Source organism: Drosophila eugracilis, unplaced genomic scaffold (assembly GCF_018153835.1).
Source record: "Drosophila eugracilis isolate 14026-0451.02 unplaced genomic scaffold, ASM1815383v1 contig_353, whole genome shotgun sequence".
NCBI lineage: Eukaryota > Metazoa > Arthropoda > Insecta > Diptera > Drosophilidae > Drosophila > Drosophila eugracilis.
This window is the reverse complement of record NW_024573209.1, coordinates 845,404-866,527: the sequence shown is the minus strand read 5'-3', so window position 1 is coordinate 866,527 and position 21,124 is coordinate 845,404. Positions and strand designations below refer to the sequence as shown.

At 42.0% G+C, this 21,124-nt stretch overlaps 2 protein-coding genes across 2 annotated transcripts; one reads left to right on the top strand and one right to left on the bottom strand.

Annotated features, from left to right (window-relative positions):
* Positions 1-303: 303 nt before the first annotated feature.
* LOC108110718 lies at positions 304-16,521 on the bottom strand. Its single transcript, XM_017219879.2, is given in 12 exon segments — positions 304-941; positions 1,953-3,414; positions 3,416-7,296; positions 7,838-7,969; positions 8,053-8,097; positions 8,458-8,735; positions 9,480-9,636; positions 9,946-10,012; positions 10,068-10,574; positions 11,120-11,895; positions 12,507-12,829; positions 16,030-16,521. Coding segments are annotated over 11 exon segments (7,128 nt in total). The 5' UTR covers positions 16,272-16,521; the 3' UTR covers positions 304-941; positions 1,953-2,694.
* A 1,694-nt stretch (positions 16,522-18,215) lies between these two features.
* Positions 18,216-19,688, top strand: LOC108110720. Its single transcript, XM_017219892.2, has 2 exons — positions 18,216-18,297; positions 18,362-19,688. The coding sequence occupies exons 1-2, from the start codon at positions 18,295-18,297 to the stop codon at positions 19,013-19,015; spliced, it is 657 nt and encodes a 218-aa protein (XP_017075381.1). The 5' UTR covers positions 18,216-18,294; the 3' UTR covers positions 19,016-19,688.
* Positions 19,689-21,124: the final 1,436 nt, after the last annotated feature.

Below are 21,124 nucleotides of genomic sequence, written 5' to 3'. Positions count from 1 at the left end.
TTTGAGAAAGAATTAGTATATAATATATATATATTGAGAGCTGTAAAGAATGTCTCTGTATACAGCAAAAAAAATATTTATGTATACGCTTATATCGAATTTAAATTGAATTTTACATAAAACTAACCGAGATAGAAAGGTTTTTGCTACACTTGGCTTCTCTGTACCTCTATGCTTCTCACTTAAGTTCATGATATCTTACCTCGACAAAGTCATAACAATTATTTCACTTCCATTAAAAATACAATAATAATAACTTTATTGATTTTACTTCTTTATTTACTAAAAATGTTTACTGCATAAAAAATTATACAACACAAAAGTATATTTTATATATGTATCAAATAATAATATTTAAAGTCCATTCGTATGCATACGAACTGTGTAAATGAATAAATATTGATGAAAAATAAAAGATAATCTTCAAGAATGAAATAATAATGTTCGCAAGTAACAAAAGAAATATTTAAGATATTATTATTAGTCGTGTTGATGTGCGCTTTCGTGTTATCCGGATACATATCAAGCATAGTCGATTTCTTGGATTTTGTTTCGTTTCGTTGTTACCTCTTTGCACCTGCATCTTCATCTTAACGTTTAGTATTAGTATATATTCGCTTTCGCTATTTGATTCGTAATTGTGTTAGAATTGTTTTGTTTGGTTTTAGTGCTGCTACCAAATCGCGTTTAACAAAAAAAACTTTCATCTTCAGTTACAATGATGATGTTTGTTAGTGTAAAGAAATTTTACTAAAAACTTGTTCCCGTTCCCAAGTTATATGATTGTGGCGATCCTTAAGAGTGTCTGGTACTTAAACTAGATAACTATAACAAGCAATCTGATTGATTTTCATTTTCGTTTTCAGTATATGATGCTGTTGAGTTGCTATAATTGATTTCTATGGCGTTGAGAAATAATTATAGATCCGATTGTCCAGGTCCTGAAAAAGATCAAATCGTAAAGAGTGTTATTTTAATGTGTCTTAACGAGCATAAACAAACAAATAAAGCTAACACTAAATTGTGGAAACTTTCAAGTCTTAGCTTGACCATGAACACTGATCCAGGTTCAGACTTACATACATATAAAGAAAACGTCAAAAGTAATTAAATAAAAGTAAAATAAAATAAATCAAAAATTGAAGCAGCAACTAAGAAAGTGCAAGTGCCAGGCAGCCAATTCAATTTTGAGAGAAAACTTCACCTTTTTTGTTCAACTTTTGTTTGTTTTGTTCATTCAATTAAAGTCAGTTCAATTCAATTTAAGTTTTGGGGTAAAAGCCATTCATTGTAATTATTAAAGTTAACGATTAATTTTTGTTAAAAAATATATATTTCTTATTGTGTGTATAAAACAAGTTAATCGAGTATAAGAGAAAGAAACATTTAATTATGCAGTTGTAAACTCATGAATGGTTAATGTAACGAACGACTTTTCGACAAGTTATATTGTACAATTTTCCATTTTATGTTTTTCCACTCTATTATTTTTATTCTATTTATTTATGGGCACAACAACAAAAAAGTAATCTTCATTCGTTGTTCTTTGCAAGGTGGAGTTTGCTCTCCAATCTCCAGTTTCTAAGAAAGCATTTGGGATAGGAACTACAACAGTTCAATAAAAATATTTGCGATAAACAATTAACATTAAAAAATGGGAAATGTTTTACTTATGATTTTTTCTAGTTTTTACTTATGATCAATAAATTTGATCATTTGTTTGGCGCATACAAACCTGGATTTGAATTAGTTCGAATTCAATTACAAGAATCGCAAATATTTTTATGGACATATTAAGAAGAATACGGCACACAGAATTAAAGTCAAACAGCGGCGAAAATAAAAGTAAATACATAGATAGATAGAGGACACTTTTCGGAATATTATGAAAACATTCAATTAGTTAAAACTTGTTTTTGGGTAATTTTTTAATAATTGCAATTTTTAGGTACCTTAGGATTTTGAACGAGTTTTACAAAATCATTGAGTTGAGATGAAATTGTTTTTTATTTTGTTGTTTATTGTGGCGCTTGATAGATTTTTTTCAGTTTCATTTTTTTATGTTTGTTATTATTTAGTTCGATTCATGAGTTACGGTTTACAAATTTTGAAATACTCATGTAGTTTTAGAAAATGATTTTGGTTGGTTTTCGGTTTTTGGTTTTGCGCTTTACTGAGGTAACAAACGAACGAACGAATGAACGATTTCCTTTCATTGGTTTCAATTGGTTTATTTACATGTTTAATAAGATTTAGTTTATTAATGTACTGAGTGTATTCGATATTCATAATGTACAATGGGATATGAACTGATGATGATGATATGAGAAATGCAATAACTGGCTTTTTTATCACCCATTCCCAGGGGCAGTGACTGTTTCAGCCAAATGCAGAAGACGCTTAGTTTACGAAAAGTTCGGGAGTGAAATCCGATTCGGAAGTTGACTGTTTTAAGGTTATTCCCTTGGATACTGGATAGTTAGCCAGGAATAGGTTTTACCAAATACCTGGGGACTTAGTACCTGAGTACTTCTCCTGGATCAATTTGAGTTCGCTTTGTATTTCGTTCGAATTTGTGGGGAGCTTCTGATTCTCTGGAGAGATTCGATCTCCCATTTGAACCGGTCTCACATCCCTTCTAAAGACTATAGACCCGCCCAGTTATATACAATAGGCAATCTCTTTTGCCGTATTCTAAACCCTCCGCCAACTGCTCACGGAACGTTCTCTACTCTGTGAATGTGAGTTCTGGCGGAAACATTCCGGACTTTTGCTACCCCGTGCATTGGCGATTTCCGGTGACTCTGTGACCCGTGCCAAATCACGGTTAATCGTTTTGGAGCTGAGCACCCTCGGGCACCGCACTGTCCAGGGACTCCGGCGTGGATCCTGTAAGGAACGGAAGCTCTTGGAGGGCAGCACATCATCTCCACTGCCACTGGCATCACACCAGCTATTGTAGTAATCAGAGTATTCCTTGTCCTGCTTGGGTGTTGGTGCCGGCGTACTGTCCAGGGAGCTGTTCTCCTGCGCCGAGTCCATCTCCTCTACCAGGGCTCTTTTGGCGGCCGCCTGAAGGCGTTCCATGGGCAGATTTCGCAAATGCGAACTGTCGCTCTTTAGGAGCAAACTCTGAACCAGTTCATTGACCAACTTATCGCTCACCTGGCGTTGATTCTTGGCCGAGGGACCCATAATAGGTGAAGCAGGACTATTTGGAGTCGAAGGATTGTCGGCATCGATACTAGTATTTTTACGAAGTGGCAACGAGAGACGTTCTCTGCGCTGCATCATGGATTCAGCATCGTTCAGGGCTCCAGGATTCTGACGCCTGGTGATGGACACATTGTGGACGATCTTCCTGCGGCTGGGTTTGAATTGAAACTCATCGGCTGGACTGGCTCCCGCTTCCGGGAACATCATTTTCGTCCTGCAGCAACTTAAAGAGCCTGGAATGTGTGGCTGCCCGCTGGTAGCTGGTCATCTTGCGCAGCTCCGGAAAACTCTCGGACTCGGTGTCCGTCTCGGAAAGCTGGCGATTCATGTCCGTCACCCCAGAGTCGTCCTCCTCAATCTCCGACTCGGATCTCTGTGTGCTGCTGTTGCGTGAAAGGGTTCCCTTGCCGTAAGCACTATCCACTGAGAGGGATTGCTTGGTTAATTCCTTGGAGCCATCGCTTCCAGCTGTCGGCATGACTTCAAAGGCACTGATCCTATCACGCACTGATATCTTGGGCATTTCGGTAAACTTCTCGACGGCAAGATCAGGAAGACCATTGGACAGACGCTTTACTTCCGGTTCGGGTTCCACATAAACCTCTGGGAGTTGTGGCTCTATGTTGGTAGGAGTCGCTGCTCCGCGGTCCTCTTCTTCGGCCTCGGGTATCGCTGGCTTATGCTCCTCCACGATGACGCCATCCTCGCCTACTATTTCGTATTCACCAGGTGGTCCCAAGTCTACGTCTTGTGGTTCTTCTACTTCCAGAATAACACTGCTACGATTGGGACTGCTATTTATTTGTGGGGGCGACTGCTGGCCATCGATCGAGGTGTTGAAGAAGGCCATGGCCTGACGGTAGTTGTGTCTTTTCTGTTCGGCCTCTTCAAATTGTTCTTTCTTGGATCGTTCCTGCTCCATGTCCGCCCAGAAATCGGTTTCATCCTCGTTGTCATTAGTCTCCTGTGGTGGAGGAGCCCATGTATAGACTGTAGCTGGTTCGTGCATCGAAGCCATCGACATGGTGTCCATGTGGCTTAAATTGCTTTCAGGGATCTCTTCTTGGGGCTTCTCATCAATCTTCTCTTTTTCAATCTCCTCTTCTGGGCTTTCATGTTCCAGTTCCTCAAATTGCTCAGCAAGATGCTTTTCCTCTTCCACGACTGGGTCCACTATTTCAGGTTCATGACCCCTGGCTGCCTCTAACGTAGCCCAAACATCAATCTCTACAGCTGCTTCATCAGGTAATTTGGCCCTGAAAGGCTTTATTTCGACAGGCTTGTAGGGCGTCTCCTCCACTGAATTCTGTCTTTCTTTGCGAAACCAGAAAGTGGCCGATTTATGGAACGTGACATCTTCATCATCTTCTTCACCTGGCTGCCTTCTTGCCTCAATCTCTGCCCAGAAATCAATTTCTTCATCGGTGTCCACTTCTCGGGGTTCTTCTGGATATTTCGTAGGATCGTAGGTGAAGTCGCTGGGTTGTTCAACATTTTGGTAACTATTAGTTGATTCGCCATCTTCTGCCCAGAAGTCCACGTTTTCTGAATCTTGTTGAATGGTTTGCTCTGTATCTATCGGAGTAGAGCCAATGTCAATCTGCTGTTCATTTTGGGGCTCTGTATTATAGGTTGTATGTTCCCAGCTTGAACTCACTGTATTTTCACACTTATCTTGATTTACTGTGGCCCAGAAATCCTCTTCTTCACCCTGGACTTCCTGTTGGGCATGTTCAATTTCGTTTGGCTTTTCTTCAACCACAAAATGTACTTCAGCTCTTTGTGGGACTGGAAGAGTTTCCACTTGAGCCCGGAGTGTTGTTGTCCAATGTTCAATTCTAGTAGCTGCCTCTTTTTGTAGGGGGGTATAGGTTACGGTTTTCTTCTTCTTGGTCCACTGCTTTTCTTTTTTCTCAGAGGTTTCTTTTTTCTCTATGCTGGCCCAGAAGTCTACTTCCTCAGTTTCATCCTGTTCCTCCAATTCAGGCTCTTTCTCCTTAGAGGCTGTGGCGAAAGTAGACCAGAAATCATTTTTGGCTGCCTCCAGCGAAGCCTGAGTCTTGGACATATCACCAGATACGGGTCTTGGTGGCTTCGTCTCAGGCATACTGTCCTTGGGTCGAAGTTTTGCCGTTTCAACTGCAGGCTCTGCTGGTTTTAGCTCAGGTGTTTTCCAGAAGTTCTTCGACTGCTCCATCATTTTCTGGGCCTGCATTTTTGTTGCCATTAAAGTGGCAAAGAAGTCGAACTCCTCCTTGGGTGAGTTTTCAACTTCTTTTATTTCTTCGACTATTTCTTTTGGCTTATCTCGGGAAATATTATTGGTTACATCATCGGCTATTGTTTCGCCCAAGAATTTGTTGCGCATACCTAGAGAGAACGAGGTAGAAACGTCTTCTTCACTGGCTTTGATGGGTGTGGAGATCTCCTCCACTGGATAGGCATTGGAAGTCTTGTAGGGTTGGACACACTTTTCCACTGAATTGGAGCGCGAAGAGTTCGACAAACTAATGGTCACACTGACCTCACAGTCATCGTCCTCATCTTCGCTTTCTATCTTGGCCACACTGAAAGAGCTCACGATAGTAGGTTGCTTCTCCTCGATCTGAGTTGTTTTGCCCACTTCCACGGTGGCAATGTTTTCATCGTTCGAGCTACGGCTAAAGGAGAAACGAAGTGGCAGGCGAACTGTTACGGAATTGGACTCCTCATCGTCATCGTTATTATCGTCATCATCATCATTCTCTTCTATTTGCTTTTCAATCTCATCAACTATGGTTGATCTGGAGTCATCCCTCCGAATCACTGTCTTGGCGTACTCGCTGCTGCGTTCCAGTTCGCTTTCTTCCTCATAGATAACACTAAGATCTTCCTCAACAATGTAATCTTCTTCCATTTCCTCGACCAGGCCTTCTTGCTCTTCCTCGATCTGTTCTTCTTCATCGAACATTTCATCCGCCGTGGTCACATCATCTTCATCCTCACTGCTCTCGGAGTCAAGATGCTGTTCCAGGGTTTTACCCTTGTAGACCTGCACATTTGACACCGATTTAATGGACTGCAAGACAGCAGGACGAGCCCCGAGCTTTGGGGTATCCTCATCATCGTCATCGCTGCTCTCTTCCTCTGACTCACTTTCGGAGTTGGAAGCATTTTCGCTTGGGGATCTCTCGCCCAGTTCCTTTGCCTGTTCGCCGGCATAGTTTTTCTGCCACTGCTTGGAGAGATTAGCCTGGGTATTTCCACTGGCAATCTTATTGATATTGGCCAATCTTTGGCTCAGCACATCGATAACCTCGTGATTATTGGTGCAAATATTTCGGGCCTTCGGCCTGCTAACCAACTCCTCGATCTCAACGGAGTGCGCCCGCTTTGGTGGTTCTCGTGGCTCCACTCGAATGTGATGTTGCATGATGACCTGCGAGGGAATATCATCGGTACTGGGAGTGATGATTATATCCGGCAGAACACTGCTGGCTCTGCTTTCTTCGGTGGAACTCTGGCTATAACTAGGAGCAACAGGATAGGGAAAGGGATGACCATAAGGCGGCATGGCATGAAACTGAGGATAGCCAACGGGATATTGGGCATCTCCCTGCTGTTGACCGTAGGGTGGCAGAGGTGGCGGATAGTAGGGGTAGTAATAGGGATATGGGGGAAATCCCTCTGGCTGCTTTCCATCTACAGATTGTGGTGGTGGTGGTGGTGGAGGATACGAATAGAGATATGGCCAAGGAGCTGTTTCACCATTTACTGACGGAGGAGGTGGCATGTACCAGGGATATGGATAGCCAAAGGCATAGGGATATTGTGGTGGCACTGACTGTGATCGAGGGGCCTGTGGGGGACAAGAACTATCTGAACTAAGGGATGAGTTTGATGAGTGGGTGGTGGGTTCGGTGCATGATTGTGGTGTGGATGATGTGTAGCTATGTCGTTTGTTGGTTTTACTGTTAATCTTATTATGATTATTATTATTTTCAGTATTTCCGTTGTTATTATTATTATTATTATTATTTGGGGTTTCGTTCAGTTCAACATTTTCCAAATCCGAGTCCAGCTCGGTGTGAATTTTATGGTCTGAGGTCGGTTTTGTGGTACACGGTTATCAAATATAAAAGAAGAAAAAGAGAAATAGACACGGTGAGAGTGCGAACATTATGTTTTGTTTTCGTATGTGATCTTTGTTGTCAAATCGATCCGATCGAGTCTGATCTGATTAATTGATTGGTTAAATGGTAAAGCAAGCTATGTACAAGTAAATGGCGGCGCATGGGTAATGCAAAATGGTAGCCATGGATGCTCAAAATTAATATCAAAAGCCATTTGGGATTAAGGTCAAACTGTTGTCTTGACACCATTCAGCAAAAAAGGTGAAATCTCTCAAAAAAAGGGCTCTTTAAAATTACGATCCTTGATGCAATGCTCCATGTGCTTGTGTCTGTATGAATGTATGATTATAAGGGTTAGTGATGTCCGATGGTTTCTGAGTATATATACAGCCATGAGTTTTGTCTGATGTATGTATTGGATTCAAAACTTGTAACTTAATTCCAGTAAACGATTTCGCCTTCCAAGTGTTTCATTTGGGACACTGAATTCTTCGCACAGCTGTACTTACCGGCATTTTCAGGTGTTGTCATTGCCTGTAGAATTTTGAATGATCGACTGGGTATAGCGCTTCCGGTATATTTTTTGGGCTCCGGTGCTTGCTGTTCACTTGGCGGCACATATTGCTGTTGCTGAGGGGTATCTATAGCAAAGAATTTAATGTTTTAATACTTAGTTTTTATCAGTCATAAGCGAATCTAGAAATAATCCCTATTATTTCCTTACCATATCGTTGCTGGGTAAAGCGGTTCTGAGCTGAGACGCCATTACCTGAAAGAAACATTAATTTTATTCCATCACACACACAATGTTATTTGCAATTTTAAGATTTTTTATTTAGTATTATACTTAGTAGTGCTGCAAATTTTTGGTAAAGCACCAATACTTTTAAATCTAATCAGGACAGATACAGGAAGCTGGTTAGTTTCTGTTAACCAGAAGGTTTTCTTATGGCTAAAAGCTGCTTTACGAATTAGTAAAGTTCCCAAGAACCAAAAGGCACTCCCCAAGGGATTAGGCACTTTTACCATGACCAGACTCTTACCCACCGATGGATACGGTGAAATGCTTAAAATGTGATATCTGTGGATGGGCCAGGGTAGATGAAGGGGACTACCTAACGGATCTCACCTTGCGGGGACCAAGCTAGTGGCGTACCCGACTGTTGCTGATTATTTAGTTGATCTTGAGAGATTTGCAGGCGTCGCATCTGTTCGATGGTCGGACTATTCCTGGCCTGCTGGGCACTCATCTGGCGGGCAAACTGTGGCCGCTGCAACTCCGCCTCCTGGGGCGTCTGCTGCACGTCCTGCCGCAAATCTCCATTTCCGTTGCCATCGTCCACGGTGTCGGTTATCTTTTGTAATATTCTGAACGATTTCGATTGGATGGGCGGTGAGCGTGGATCGCTGCAAGAAGATATAGGCGTGTGTTAGGTTAGGTTGTTGGTTAGCATGCTTGTCGAAAATGTCTGAAATTAACCAAATTACAACAGATTTTGTTTGGTGCGAACGAAACGTTTGGGTTAAGGGTTAGGTTTGATTTTGGTTTGTGATTGGAGCTTAACGAAACCAAATATTTTTTAAATTTTGTAAAAATGTACGAAACTGTACGTACAGCTGAAATGCGAATGCAATGTATGAATAGTTTGAAAGCTGCGAAAATCTAATTTTTTTGGCTAAAATTATGAAAATCATGATTTTTATCGAAAACAAAAAACATCCTACTTGTAACTTAAGAACCGGCAAAATAAAAGCAGGAGCTTTTTAGTCAAGTATAGTTGTTTTGCAAGGACTAAGATTTTCATATCATAAGGATTTCATAATACCGACTCCTATACTTATTATCTTAAAGTTATTTTTTAATCACAATTTTGGAAGATGTATGGCATGAAGTTTTAATGTTATTCGATATACTTGGGTTGCACAGTGCTCTCGTACTACCTGAGACGATTCTTTTTGTAGAGTATCTCCGCCTCGAGCGGACACTGGTGCACATACAAATTGTAATTGCCACTAAAAAGTTGTTGGTTTAGTTGGTAGAAAAGCACAAAATTAATACGCATTAGTGCGGCCAATTGTTTGGTGTTGGTAGAGCACAAAGATAGCTAACGGAAGGTATTATGCAGTATTGCAAAACAGAAGCTAACTTACTTTTGCAGCAGAACCGGCGACTGGGAAACTGGACCGCCGCGTCCTCCCTCGATGGCTATGGGGATTATCCGGGTGGCATTACCATTGGTGTTAGGCGTACTTGCTGGCTGATTGGGCGACAGGACTCGTTGGCCCTGTGCTGGATAGTTCTGGTAACCTTGATCGACAAATTGATTAGCTGAGCGTATTATGTGACCTGCAGGCGCTTTCGTGGGAAAGAAAGAGTATACATAGACACATGGTGAAGAAGAAGTTGGAGAGTTACACATTTTTGGACGAGAGCAGGGATTTTGGGGAAGATCATACACGGGTTTGAGTCATTCCTTTCTAGGGGGAGAGTGCACGGGAGGTTTGGGTTTTGGTTGGGAATAAACTACTTAGGGTTTTAGTCACAAACATTTAGGGGTTTTTAGGAAAGCGCCACACAAATTGTACAAAACACATAAAGGCTTCTTTATAAACTTACCACCAAAGTTTGGTTGGGCTGCGGCATAAGTCGGTGTCTGCTCTAAAGTTATGGGTATGATACGCTCCTAAAAGAAAATGAAATATAAATGTTTGACATTTTAATTTTAGTTTAAAACTCACCCTTGGAGCACTTTGGTTGGCTGCATTGCTGCTGCCATTGGTGTTTAAGTTGATCTGCAAACGAAGTCCTCCTGCCTGAGCATTTGATCCAAAGTTTTGCAGACTGATAGGAGCAGCTGCCACCGGAGTTGGTCCATAGCCATTTCCTTGGACCAACTGCGGCTGGTAGAAAGATGTCTGCTGCTGCTGCTGTTGCTGTGGGGACTGCGATTGAGGTACGACTTGGGGCTGTGGTGCCGGAGTGGTCTGCCGCAAAGTAGAGGGCAGAACGTTGCCATTCTCCTCAGGACGAGCCCAAGGAGCCTGCTCCTTGGTGGCCGGCTGTGAGCTGAGCCATCGCATCGGCTGATTGGCCTGTGGCTGCTGCTGTGATCCTTGTTGCTGTGGAAGCTGGCGTATCGGGGAATCCCGGGCAGCCGACTGCTGCTGTTGCTGCAGAAGGATTCGTTGAGCCTGCGGCTCTGTGGGTTGGGCCAATGGAGCTATGTAAAGCGAGCCAACGTTGGTCTGTGGATTAAAGTATAGAAAACAATATTTAAGTTTTTCGATTTTTCCCATGAATTTTCACGCCATGCCAATCGCCTCAAGTTCAAAATTCGTGTTTGGCCTTTGCATATGCCTAATTTTAGACGCTGCACTTGGTGAATGCATTCAATGTTCAGTTTGTGTGCGAATCGAACACTCTCTCTCAAAGATTTTGGTTTAAAAATAACTTATTGTATTTCCGCGAAATCAGTTTGTCAGCCATTTGATTTGCTTTTAGGCGTTCTACTTATTTGCATTGTATTTTTTTATTATTTAACATAAATAGTTATTTACCAATTTAGCAATGGCTGGTTTATTTAGGCATTACTCATTGGACATTCAGAGACTTGCCCAATGAGGCGTATGAGTAATAAAGCTAAAGGTCAGATCGAGATGGAAATAACATAAAAGTTTGTGAGAGCCAATTTGCATGATGCACATCTGCGTAAACATATGTATACTTTAGCTGATCTTGGGATACTTTCAGGTTGGTAAAAATATAATATAAGGTTTTATAAGTAATTTACCGGCTTTGCTGCTCCGGCAAATTGGTTTTGCTGATTGCCATAGTTCTGCTGTTGCTGCTGTGAATTGAACGTGTTTGCTGATGGTGATTCAGTTCTTGCTGGACTGAAGACATCGCGAGATCTTTGTTGCTGCTGCTGAACATTGTTGTAGATGGGCTGTGGATGCAGTTCCTGTTGCTGTTGTGCTGCAGGCTGCGTGCGTTGAGTGCGCCATGGTACTGATTGAGCTGCCTGTTGCTGTTGTTGCTGCTGCTGTTGAAGTTGCTGTTGCTGCTGCTGTAGCTGCTGTTGCTGTTGCTGCAATTGTTGTTGCTGTAGTTTTTGCTGTTGCAATTGTTGCTGCTGCAATTGTTGCTGTTGCAGCTGTTGCTGCTGCAGTTGTTGCAATTGCTGCTGCTGCTGTTGCACCTGAGCCAAAGGCGATATCGCTGTTGGTGGACGTTGCTGCGGTGACTGTTGCTGTTGCTGCTGTACGAATCGTAAGGGGCTCTCAGTGGATCGCTGTTGCTGCTGCTGTGCCTCCTCAAACGGCGATCTTGGACTGTCCGTCTGACGAGTGTAGACATTTACAGCCGGCGATGTGGGCATGGGTACACTGCGGAACTCCTGTCGTGCTGCAGGCTGCTGCTCGACCTGTGGCTGCTGTTGCGGCGGTGTTGCCGGTGGCGTTGGCTGTAGCTGTTGCAACGGCGGACTCTTGGCCACAGGGGGGGCTTGTTGAGTCGGTGTGTAGGGAGTATAGCTACTTTCCACGCTGGCTGCTGATGGTTTTGGACCTTAATTACAAAAGAAAAAAACAGCATTAATTAACCTTAATTCACTCTAAAGTCCTCAATTATTTTAGTGCAGTTAGTGGGAGGTTTGTCAGCCAATTTATAAGGCCTTTTGGATGTCTGATTAGTCGAATGGGGTTTTTAGAAGAAGCAACCTTAACCGCTTAGTAAGAGCTGTCGATTTATGATGATTCGTATCGGGATCAGTAGCAGAACCAATAACACCCAAAAGTAAAGCGAGCCAAATCCTTGCGGGCTCTGCTCACCATCAACGGCATCTGCTGTGGCGGTGTTGCTGCATCCTTCATTCTGGCCAGCGGCCACCTCGGGCAGCGGACTCTTGGAGCGGTCCTTGCGGTACTCGTCCTTCCAGAACGTGTTCTTCTCAACGGGCGGAGCCACCTTGCGAAGTGCTGCCATTGGATTAGGCGGTATCTTGATTTCCGGCCGGAAGCCCAGTGGCGGTGGCTCAAAACGCTGTGGAGTCGGCGATTTGCGAGCCGCGGCCGGTGAACCAGGGGCACTCAGGCGGCCAGTGGGTGGCGCTAATGTGCTGGGTTGTTGTGGGGGTGGTGGTGGGGGTGCAGCGCTGGCACCTTGAATGCCATTCTTACCCGGCTGTTGTTGAGGCGGCGGCGGTGGCGGTGGCAGCACCTGGAAGGGCATGCCCATGGCAGCAGCTCCAATCGAACTGGCTGCACCACCTGGCGACTGTGGCTGGGCGGGTCTGTTCTGTTGGGCAGCCCCGGTGGCACCCTCCGACTGGGCGTTGCGCGCCAGCCGTTTGGCCATCCGCTCCGACCGGATCTGGGAGAGATCGATACCGCCGGGCGTGTACGTAAAGGGCTTCTTGTCTTTTGTCATCATCGCGTTTTGGACGCAGGCGGGCGCCTCGTAGCCACCGTTTCCGGATCCGCCTCCTCCGCGCTGTCCATACCTTGAAGGAAATAATGGTAAAGGTAAAAAAAAAAATTCCTTCATAACAAGATCTATTAATTGTAGGTAAAGTTTTCCTCAGTGTATAGTTTTATATTCGCAACCCATCGGTCATGCTAATCTGGCTTCCTCTCAACTCTTTTCGGGCTATTTATCATAATTTTTGTTAAATCTTTTCCTAATTTATTGCCTCGCTCTTGGTCGCCGGCAAAAACACTCATTTGTGTTGTTTTCCTTTCTTTGCTGCTGCTTGACTAATGAGTCGCTCATCGATAGTTCAATGAGCCAGTGTTTTGATTTTTTAACGATCAAGGGGGAAAGTGAGTTCAAGTTGTTACGCCCGACCAGCGTTCATAAAAGGTGAGACGACCGATGAAGTGCCAAATTTGAAAGGTTGAAAGTGAGAAGTTATGGTATCATAGCCAAAATAAAGAAATGTGAAAAATGAATTCAAGCATTAGTTCGATTATAATAAGTTTAATAAAGAAATTAAGTAACTTTTTCGTATGCGAAATTATGTATACAAAAGTTGTTGTTGCTTAAACGTTTTTATTGATTGGCCTTTGGTGCTGGAGACCTCTTATATTAAACGTCTGACTATAAGTTTACTTTCTAATTAATAACTAATAACAAAATATTAGCTTTGAAAATAATAAAAAGACTTTTCCAACAGCAAATCAATCCCAATTTCTGGGTCACCAAAGAAAATCTTTGGAAAATATATGTTATAATGGCGTTTTTTACTCCTTTTATTTATTTGATGTGGGCTTAAGTTTTTCATTCGCACTTTCTCAGTACCGTTGAAAATATGTTCATGTACATATGTTGCATCCCACTTCCCAGTCGGTGTCGACTTTTCTCCGCATAATTTGCTTATTTTAACGTTAACAATTCGCTAATTAAAAGCGAAAACCGAAGACGTTCGGCGACGTTCTCGTTAAGCTGTCCCAGCCTGAAAGCCTGTTATGCTGAAAGAAAGTGATGGAGCTGGAGATCGGGTTCTGAAAAGTTGTCAGGCCCGTTTGTCATTAGGATGGTGTGCGTGGATGATGATTCGCAGCCAAGTGGGTCAGGCGAACAGGAACAGGTGATCTGTTGTAAAGTTGACACGGCCAAAACTCTGCGGTTTTGCCAATTTACTAAAAAAAAAACAATATAAACGAAATAAAAGCCCGCCTGTGGTTGTCCTCTTGAGACAGAGAAACAACCGCAAATGCGAAGGTCAAGCTGTGTGGGAAAACGGTTGCAAAACTCACCCACAACTGGCTTACATGCAAATTGGAGCGCGTGCATCAAAGTCAAATGCAAATGACGTAACTCTGTCGCCGACTGCGGTTACTAGTGACAGAATCTCATTTAAATCACAAGCAAGACAAATCATTAATTGCCCCCATATTTGGGCAGATCGAAGAAATGCCGTCAGCTCCATATAGATGGGCAGAGATGGGAAAAAGTCAAACTATGGAAAGATATTCCCAGGCAGGTTGGGACACTTTTATGACAGTGTGTTTATGGCAGCTTGTGTGTTGAACTTGCCATTGATTATGTGCGAATTAATGGCATCAACAGCTTCCATAATTGTCGAGCCGTGCCCAAAATTGTGAGGTCGTTCAGTTCAGATCGGTTCAGTTGCGAGGTACTCTATCCCGTCGTTTATTGACTCGACCAGAGTGCTTTATGGCCGGGTAGGAAATTCAATTTACACAACCGTTTGGTTAGCTGTTTTGCTGTATTAAACGTTAGCCCGCCTTATTCGGTTCGGTTATGAAAGTTATTAAACACCGTGACAAGCCTGGAAAAATGTCACTTTTGTGTACTAAACATTTCCTGAAAAATCAAGGGAACCCAGCAGCAATGCAAATACTCCCATTCATTGTTCTCAATTCCAATGATCGTCACGCATTTTGAACTCAAAAAACTTGTTGCCAAAAATATTGAAAACTATAAGATACACGCGCTAAAAGCACAGATGTCGCCTGGTGACGTCAATGGCTGGGACATGGCGTCAGTACTTGGTACTTGCGGATTGGGTTGGCCAGCAATTGACCACAAGACAAGACCGCCAACTGTTTTCTCCTTTGACAGATTTGGCAATTAAAATGTCAGACCCACAACTATATGCGTATGTTGGGGACCAGGAAGAGTATACCAAGTACAAGTCGAATCAACCAAAATACATCATATTTGCCTATAATCATAATGGGACATGACTAATTAACTGGCACATTTTACTTATATTTATTGTGATTCATAGGCAAAGTAAGATTTATTGTGACATTTTCCACTTGCACTTTGCGCCTTAAGTAAACATACATTTCCATAAATATATCTAAAACATTTCACTGACGGATGACTGAGCTTTATATTTTTCCAAAAATAAATGCAAAATAGCAAAAATCCTCGAGACGCAGCTGTTCGTGCGTGAGCTAAAACATGCAACGGCAAAAAAACAAAGAAAAACCAATTTGAAAATTAAATGATAGAAAAACATTTGTACAATTCACATTTTCACTTTTCTCGTTTGTTTTTTTTGTCTTTGATTTTGCATATTCGCATGCAAATGAGCGTGCAAAAATGTATCTGAAGGCAACTGGGAACCGGGTGGATCCGCAAGATACGGGAGATGTCTTCAGAAAGGCGTTGGATAAACCAATGATGAACTAGTTAGTACCTCTTGAAAGGTTACTCTTCAGTTTTTTATATATATTCAGAATCTTATACAAAACATAATTGACATATATTATTATGTCAAATTTCATATTAAATATTTAAATGCTATTTGTCCGGCTTAGGTCCATCACAACTCTGTTTAGCCTCTAGGAAAAATAAACTAGTTGCCTAGAAGAATCTGCAGTTGCAGCTGGCCGGGTAAATTTCAAGATCAAGGGCAGCCAACAACAACAACATCATCAGCAGCAGCAACCGCAGTAAGAAGTAAGAACTTGAAAGCTGCTACATGCAACATGACATAATGATAGTCATTGTCCGCCCGTCTTGGCTATAAATAGCTGGACCTGATGTCGGAGAGAACGAGTGTACAGGGTGCTCCGTCCAGCCGCCCACATTCCACAGATGAGCTAATCTAGCGATAAATATTTACTTGGAAATTGCTTTTGCCCCGACATTCTAGCTCTAGATCTCGTTTCTCTTTTCTTTATGCGCGTTAAGTGTTGTTTGGTTTTCATTTTGGTGGGAACTTACGACGATTCCAGACCCAACTTGGCATCCCCATTCACGGGCAGCTCGGCTGACAACTGAAATCCGCGATCCTGACGAACCATATAGGCGGGCAGAGTGTCGATGATGGCATTGGCCTTATCATTGTAAGAACCAAGAAGTTCCCGATACTTGGAGTAGACGACGCGCTTCAGCTGCGGATTCTTGGCCGAAACGGGGGCGGATGATGGCGAGGGCGATGGAGATTGCAGCGTTGAGGTGGCCATTGTTTGCTTTTATTTGTTTATTTATATTTTTTTCTTATATTTTTGTGTTGTTTTTTCTGCACTATTTTATCTCAATTTTGTTTTTAAATTACACTTGCACAGCGCGGAAATGAGTGGATTCTTTGTTAAAAGGCTTTTCTATCTGTGGAGGGTCAAGGCAAATGGGTTTAGAGAAAGGCCTAGATGATGATGGTTACCTAGTATAGTATAACAAAGTCCTAGTACAAAGAAAAGAAAAGATATATAGGGAACGAACTGCTCACTTTGTTCCCTAGATATGCTTTTAAAAGCTTTTTAAAAACAATTGAAAGAAAAATATTTGCAACACATTTGCCTGGTTGCACAGGCCCTTATCAGTGAATGGCCACTGAATAAGCAAAGGCAGAACAGAGGGTGACAATTAAAATGGGTTGTACAAATGGATTTACATTTGTCCGATGGCGGGACAGGCAAACAAAGGTGCTGGATTGGAACCTAGGTGGTCGAATGACTCAACGATCGATTGCGAGAAGTCAATTTAACCTTTTTTGACATGGGGCAGCCGGCAAATGCTCATGTTATGCCGATGTCGATGCCGATGCCGATGACTCATGCTGGCGGAGAAGAATCATTGAATCTTTTGGGGGAAACTAAAAGAGCATCAGTATGTAGACCAGCTGTTTTCCATCTCAGAGAGATAGACTCACGCACGTTGATTATTTATAGGAATGAGCTAAAGAGTTGCTGTAAATTAAACCAACATTTGCTTGACCTTAGACTGAGATAGATATCTAAGAATTGCCTGGGATTTTTCCAGACTTTACGACTCCTCACACTTTAATCACTAATCACCGCCCGAAAGTTGGAAACACACACGCGCTGCGCAAAAAACTATCTCGTAGGTTCGATTGTATCTGAGGAGCGCACTGGGCGACTGATCGCAGCGGACTCTCGAGGCGCATTGAAGTCGGGTTCGGTTCGCTTGAGGTTGAACGGCGGCGACGGACCTGAGTCTCTGTTGCTCGGCAACTTGTTGCAGATACATATTCCGCTTTGGTGCCGCAAAAGGAAAACCGATCTCTTGACAAACGGTCGACTGGCACGCGGACTGCAAGAGCAATTTATTTGACTGTCAATGCGGTTCGATGATGGCGACAAATTTCCAGCTAAACGGCAAAAAGACTTTGTGAACGCTTTCGTTTATCTGTATCTGGTATCTTTCAGCTGTATCTGCATCTCTTATCGTGCGGCTAATTGTTTTCACTCGGCTGTCATGTTGTCTGCTTATTACTTTTGTCGCTTTTCACAATTAAGCCGAAAAATCAAAAAGTTACTTGTATCTCCCACGACCACCACTTCGACACTATCTCGGTTCTGGGGATTTCTTTATCGAATTCGAGCACTTGGCTTGCTGCTCTAATTAACTCATTTGAACAAGGCATCTGCGGAAATGTGGCCCACTAGCCTTGACAGACAAATAAGATCTGTTATCTTCTTTGCTGTCTTATTTTTTTGCTTCATTTTTTTGCGACTACTTTGTGCTCAGTTAAATAATAATTGGCAAGAAAGCGTTAAGGAATTTAAAACGCAGAATGACTGGGCTGAAATAGTTTTCTTTTGCCGCCTGACAGCCGCAATTTGTGCGAAAAATAAAAACCAGAAAATGCCACAAAGAAGGGGAAAGTCAAGAGACATCTTCGGCCAGAGCTCATCGGCAAACGGTTATTGTGGATGGTTCTGGTCATCGAATAGACTTTCGTTTGATCCCATTATAGGTAATTAAAATGGTTTTAACTTTCATAAGATCTCTTGTCTCTCTAGTTTCTTACATCTTCAATATTTGGAAAGTATACATTTTGGTTAATACATTTCCGCAATAAGAAAAAAACATCTTTGACTTAATTTAAGTATAAAAAACTTCAATAGACAAGCTTTTCCTTTCATTTCACCGACATTTCCCAGTTTTTACTGGTCAGATCAGTTTGATTTTCTCTTCACTATATATTTGAATTTTCAAAAATAAAATTTCTGAAATACCGAGAATATGGTAAGTTGAAAGAGAATCCAAGGAAAAGCCTTTAAGTCTTATCATGCCATAAAATCCCATCAAGAACAACCGGTTCGCCCAATTGGATCTGGAGGCGCTCTATGGAATTCCCCTAATGTGTCCAGTGGCCAAGTGCCAGTCGCAAATGTCGCCACTCGAGATGCTAACCCATTTGTTGATGCGGCACAATCCGCAGGACTCGATGACCGAGATTGGAGCTGATGTAGAAAAGCAGTATGAAGTGGAACTGGACAAACTAACGCCGGGTCGTAACCATTCCGTGGGTGTTATAGCCTACGGTGGAAACCCAAAACCAGGTCTCAGCTGTGCAGTCACTCCGGATCTGCAGATTGTCCATAATCTGCCCATCATTATCATGTTGTATGTGAGTCCACCGGTGCTGAACATGGAACAGGTTTATATATTCTACCTGGTGAGTCCGGTGGCCTCTAGGCTAGTGAGTGCCCATTTAACGCTCCTGGATGGATGCCATGCTAATGAGACTTTCGGGTTGCGTTGCCTCCGTAACTCTCTGGACAGTCCTTTAAAGGATAGCCAGGATCTACTGTACTGTAACATGGACTATCTCCTTTACACTGCCACCGATATCCGTGGGCTGTGCCCGTTGGGAATGCAGGGAAAGATCTTCGTAAAGATCGTACTCCACGGTGATCCCGACATCTTCGAAGTCCACACCCAGCAAAAGGTCTCGGACTAAGTGACTCATTTAGTTCGATAAACACTTAAGTGCTGCCCTCCACCAATTGACGCACACTTGGCATTCGAGTGGCTGTCAATAATATTCCTTCCTCAAAGAACTGTCAGAAAGATTGGTTTGGCCCATTCATTCAATATTTCTGTTTTGGCTGGCAAGAAACTGGGTCAGACAGAGATATTCAGTGTTGTGCAGACATCAATCATGAGGGCCATCTAATTAGTTACCCACAGGCCTCTTATTGTGGGAAATTCTAGTATCATTTCTTCTGACCGTGAAGAATGGGATTTTTAATTATGTGTTAAACGTGGCTGAGCTCTTTTCGAAACTTATTTTTGCTCTCTCTCTCTGGTAGTCTTTCACTTTCATTTTAGTGGCACACACATTTTGTCACCATTATTATAATTTAATTCTAGTTATTTTTCTCTCTGCTTTCTCAAGTCTAGTGTATTTTTGTATTAATTTAAATCAAAACAAAATGTCTCAATGCTTATTGCTAAGACCTTCGAAGTTTATTTAATTTGTTGAGCTAAAACATACATTTTAACATCACATCCTCACAAAGCTGGTTATAAAATAAACTTAATAAAAATATTAAAAGAATCTTTTATTTACAGCTGGAAGGGACCAAGCATTACCAAGTGCCAAAATCAACGCCTGTGGGTCTAGCTCTCAATATCATAAATTAACCCAAACTATACAGATACAGGCATTATAAAGACGCAAACAAACAACATTAAAACACACACACACATACAAAAAGATACAATGCTATTTATACGAAACTTAATTTTGCAAACATAAAACGAACAAAATTTATAACCCATTAAAAAGCAAAAGCAAAGCAGGGAAAAGTTAAACAAAGAGCAAAGAAAGATAATCCAATAAAGAAGCTTTTCCCCCATCATCAACACCCACTATCAAAGACACGAGCGTGCGTAAAAACTATGATATTTTTTTAGGCCTTTTTTTTTGTTGGATCTGACCTTGAAAAACTATCTTAACGACAGGGAAAAATGTTTTTTACGTATAAAGAGGGAAAAAAACAAACGCAATCAGGGAACCCATTCATCACTTTCTACGACTACTCGAGTGTGCAACTCGTTTTGCATTTGTCATTTTGCTGGTGCGTTGATTGCATGACACGAGCACATCAGACAGGGATCCATGGGATTGGGTTTGGTCCGTACTGGTAATTATTTATATTAATCTGGCCTGGGTCAACGTCAGCGATCCCAGGTGAAAGCGAAACGCAGGCTCTGTTCCAAGCCAAGCCAAAGCCCGTTGCACAATCGATGGCGGTAATATTTCTTATTCAGCCGAGTTACGGGATACATGAGCATAAAAGAAAACGTGAATATCTGTACATTTTTCCTACCATGACCACATGTCGTCATTCATCGTCGGTCTTTTATGGCCAGATAGGCAACCGAATCCCGCCAGCGCCTTTTTTCAATGTCGATTTTTATATTTTTTCCTTACAGCTCGAATTGGTGCTGGTTGAAAAATTGCCATGTTATTGATTTGTGGAAGTAAAAAAAAAATGAAAAACAAAGGCAGGAAAATTTGATCTCGATTTATGGAGAAAGTGTGGTGGTAGAAATTTCCAAAATATTCCACGGATACAAACAAAGAATTAACAACACCGAAAGATCTAGGAATTTTTATACATTTTTTTTAGTTTAAAGAAATCTTTACAAATTATCGCCTTTTCATTGTTATTATTTTTGGTTTTAAATAGCAACTCATTAAACTGGATTCTATTGAATAAATTAGGAAAATTCCTTTTAATTTATTTTTACTCGTTTTTGCTTTTTATTTGCTAAAGAACAAAACGAAATTGCCGGCATTTTGAGAAAAGGCAGAAAGTGAATCATTAAATGAACTATCATGGGAACGATCTAAATCCGTTCAGATGGCTGTCCAATAATCAATTCCCAATGCTGTTGAACTGTCATATGGGTGTGGTTTTATTTCTCTTTTTCTGGCTTATCCACTTGGGAATCTTCCTTTAATTTTAATGCCCTTTTCGCATTCAAATTTCACGGTCAACTGCGACCAACTTGAACTTCAGAAACAACAAATCTGTTTACGAATTTAAAAAATGCAAAA